The 3,752-nt window shown below is 38.4% G+C and overlaps 1 protein-coding gene across 1 annotated transcript in view; it reads left to right on the top strand.

Annotated features, from left to right (window-relative positions):
- The window catches only part of LOC102763345 (cytochrome P450 3A12), a gene marked incomplete at its 5' end in the record, with an annotated part of 17,183 nt that overhangs the window by 3,176 nt on the left and 10,255 nt on the right, over positions 1–3,752 (top strand). The window contains one exon of the mRNA XM_006753649.1: positions 3,061–3,113. Within this exon, the coding sequence (XP_006753712.1) occupies positions 3,061–3,113 (53 nt within the window). The remainder of the gene's footprint in view (positions 1–3,060; positions 3,114–3,752) is intronic.

Raw genomic sequence — 3,752 nt, 5'->3', positions numbered from 1 at the left:
GCGGGGTCCAGGGCCGGCCAGGGCAGGCGGGAAGCTTGGCTTCCTCTATCGCCAGGGGCAACCCAAGCCTCCTGTTCACTCCAGCTCTGTGGCCGTGGCCATCTTGGTTGGATTTATTTGCATACTCGCTCCTGATTTGCTGGCATGCATAGTGGGGGTACCGTCAATTTGCATGTTTCTCTTTTCTTAGATTAGATGCTATTGTTTTTAGTTGAATTATACTTCAAACAAATAGATTAGATCCTGACCATGCTTAGTTTCTCTCAGGAGAAAATAAAAAAAAAGAGACCAATTTGATCACAAGGGCTATTTGCTAAGCATAAAATAGAGCAAAGAGAGGGGGAAGGTGCTGAGAAAGATGACATTCAGGTCATGATTGAATGAACATTGCTAATTCCACTTACTGGACCCTACATTTCTGTATTTCATGCTGTCCAATGCCCTTCTATTGGCACATTCTTTTTTCTGCCATTTTAATGCCATTGATTAGTCTACGATCAATCACCATCTTCCATCTTTTTTTAAAAATCTCTGCAGTTTTTGTCCATATCTCAGATCATTAATTTTGAAGACATGTGTCCCAAGTCTTTTATTACCTAATATCTCTTAAAGGTATAATCCGTGCTTCCCAAGCTAGGTCGGGCACACAAATTACATCTCTCTTTTGCAATAATATGATGCAGTCTTTTCATTTTTCAAGGGCCATCTTACAAAAGAGTGCTTTCTTCATATTAGGTGACTTCTAAGGGCAGAACTAATGCAGCATAATGGTCAGGAAGGCCTATTTGGGCCCAAAATAAGGAAGGAATTTACAACTATTAACATTGTATAAAAGTGGAATCATTTCCCTGAAGAAGTAGTGAGCTTTCCATCATTGGTGTTATTAAACACACACACACACAAAACAACACTAGATAAAAAGGATAATCCTGGAAAGGGTATTCAGGCATTGGGTTGAAATAAAGTTCATCAATGACTATGTAAACCCCCCAAAATAATAATAAAAATAAATAAATACTATTTTTAAACTAGAGTTTGCATTCAATATTATTGCATATTAGTTTCAGATGTACATTATAGTGGTTAGAAAATATGTGATTTATTTTTACAAAGTGATCCTCCTAATATTTCAAGTACCCATCTGCTACCATACAGAGTTATTACAACATCATTGACTGAATTTCTTTTATATATGTATTATTTTATTGATTTCAGAGAAGAAGGGAGAGGGAGAAAGCGATAGAAACATCAATGATGAGAGAGAATCATGGATCGGCTGCCTCCTGCACACCCCCCACTGGGGATTGAGCCCGCAACTCGGGCATGTACTCTTGACCAGAATCGAACCGGAATCGAAAAGGCCTCAGGCCAACACTTTCCACTGAGCCAAACCAGCTAGAGCTTGCCTGTATTTCTTATGTTGCCTTTACATCCACATGATTTTGTAACTACCAATTTGTACCTCTTGATCCCTTTACCTTTTTCATCCAGTCCCACTACTCCACTCCCTCTGGGAACCATCAGTTTTTTATTTGTATCTATGAGTCTGTTTCTATTTTGTTTGTTCATTTATTTTGGTGTTTAGATTCCACCTATAAGTAAAATCATACGATAATTGTCTTTCTCTGTCTGACTTATTTCTCTTAGCATAATACCCTCTATCCATTCATACTGTTTCAAATTATAATATTTTATTCTTTTTTAGTGGTTAAGTAATAATCCATTTGACAGGCACTTGGGTTGCTTCCAAATCTTGGCTATCGTAAATGACATTACAATGAACATAGGGGTGCATATAGTCTTTCAAATTAGTGTTTTGGATATACACCCACAAGTGGAACATGGGGCCATAAGACAGTGCCATTTTTAATTTTTTGAGGACCCTCCATACTGCTTTCCACAGTGGCTGCCCGAATCTGCATTCCCACCAACAGTGCAGGAGGGTTTCCTTTTCTCCACATCCTTGCCACCACTTGTTGTTTGTTGATTTATTGATGTTAGCCATTCTGACAGGTGGGAGCTGATATCTCATTGTGATTTTAATTTACATTTCTCTGACAATTAGTGATGTTGAGCATCTTTTCATATGTCTATTGGTCATCTCTATGTCCTCTTTGGAGAAGTGTCTATGCAGAACTTCTGCCCACTTTTTAATTGGATTATTGGGCGGCTGGGATTGGTTTGAGTTGTATAAGTTCTTTATAAATTTGGAGTATTAACACCTCATGGAGTGTATCATTGGTGAATATTGTCTCCCATTCAGTATGTTGTCTTTTTGTTTTGTTGATGGTTTCCTTTGCTGTGTAAACTTTTTAGTTTGATGTGGTCCCATTTATTTATAGTTTCCCTTGCCCAAGCAGATATGTCAGGAAAAAATATTGCCAAGAAAAATGTCAGAGATTTTACTGCTTATGTTTTTATGGTTCAAGTCTTACATTTAAGTCTTTAATTCATTTTGAGTTTATTCTTATATACGATGTAAAAAGATAGTCTAGGCCCTGACCAGTATGGCTGAGTTGATTGGAGCATCATCCCGTACAATGAAAGGTTGTGAGTTCAATTCCCAAGTAGGGCACATATCTGGGCACATGTCTGGGCAGTGGGTTTGATCTCCAGTGCCTCTCAGGGCACATACCGGGGGGAAGAGAGGGGATTGATCAATGTTTTTCATATCAAATTTCTCTCTCTCTCTCTCTTTCTCTCTCTGTCAATAAGCATGTCCTTGGATGAGGATTTAAAGAAATATGGTCTAGTTTCATTTTTTTTTGCTCATATCTGTCCAATTTTCCAAACATTTATTGAATAGACTATGTTTACTTCCTTGTATGTTCTAGTCTCCTTTGTCATATATTAATTGACCATATTGGTCTGGGTTCCCTATTCTGTTCCATTGATCTTAACTGTTTTTATACCAATACTATGCTGTTTTGATCACTTTAGTCCTGTAGTATAGTTTGATATTAGGTAGTGTGATACCTCCAACTTTGTTCTTTCCCAAGATTGCTTGGCTATTTGAGGTCTTTTGTGGTTTCATATAAATTTTGGATTTTTTTGTTCTAGTTCTGAAAATCATCACATCTCTTGGCAGTTCATACTGTGATTCAGTAGTTTTTGTATGGGATTTAAGATTCGGCATTTCTAATAATCTTCTAGATACTGCTGATGATGCTGGTCTATGGACAATACGTAGAGTTACCATATTTTATGTGTAGCCCAGTATCATTCTCTTAAGTTTCTGCAAATATTTTTGAATGCAAGATCCTTTAATTTTCCCTGCATAAGCCTTAGTGCAAAGTCTCTTAAAAATTATCCAGGGCCCTGGCCAGTTAGGCTCAGTGGATAGAGTGTCAGCTTGTAGACTGGGAGAGTCCCGGGTTTGATTCTGGTCAAGGATGCGTGCCTGGGTTGCAGGCTTGATCCCTAGTGGGGGGATGCAGGAGGCAGTGGAATGGTGATTCTCTCATCATTAATGTTTCTATCTCTCTCTCCCCCTCTCCCTTCCTCTCTGATATCAATAAAAATATAAAAAAAGAAAGGTGATATAAGGCAAACCCACTGCTAATATAATACTCACTGGTGAAACACTGAAAGCTTTCCTCTAGATCAGAAACAAGACAAGGGTGCCCACTCTCACTATCTTTCTGTTGTTGTTAATCCTCTCCTGAGAATTTTTTTTCCATTGATCTTTTCGGAGGGTGGGAGAGAAGGAGGGAGAGAGAGAGAGAGAGAGAGAGAGAGAGAGAGAGAGAGAG

Source organism: Myotis davidii, unplaced genomic scaffold, assembly GCF_000327345.1.
Source record: "Myotis davidii unplaced genomic scaffold, ASM32734v1 scaffold672, whole genome shotgun sequence".
Taxonomy (NCBI): domain Eukaryota; kingdom Metazoa; phylum Chordata; class Mammalia; order Chiroptera; family Vespertilionidae; genus Myotis; species Myotis davidii.
The sequence above is the reverse complement of the archived record's forward strand: the minus strand, read 5'-3'. Positions and strand labels throughout refer to the sequence as shown.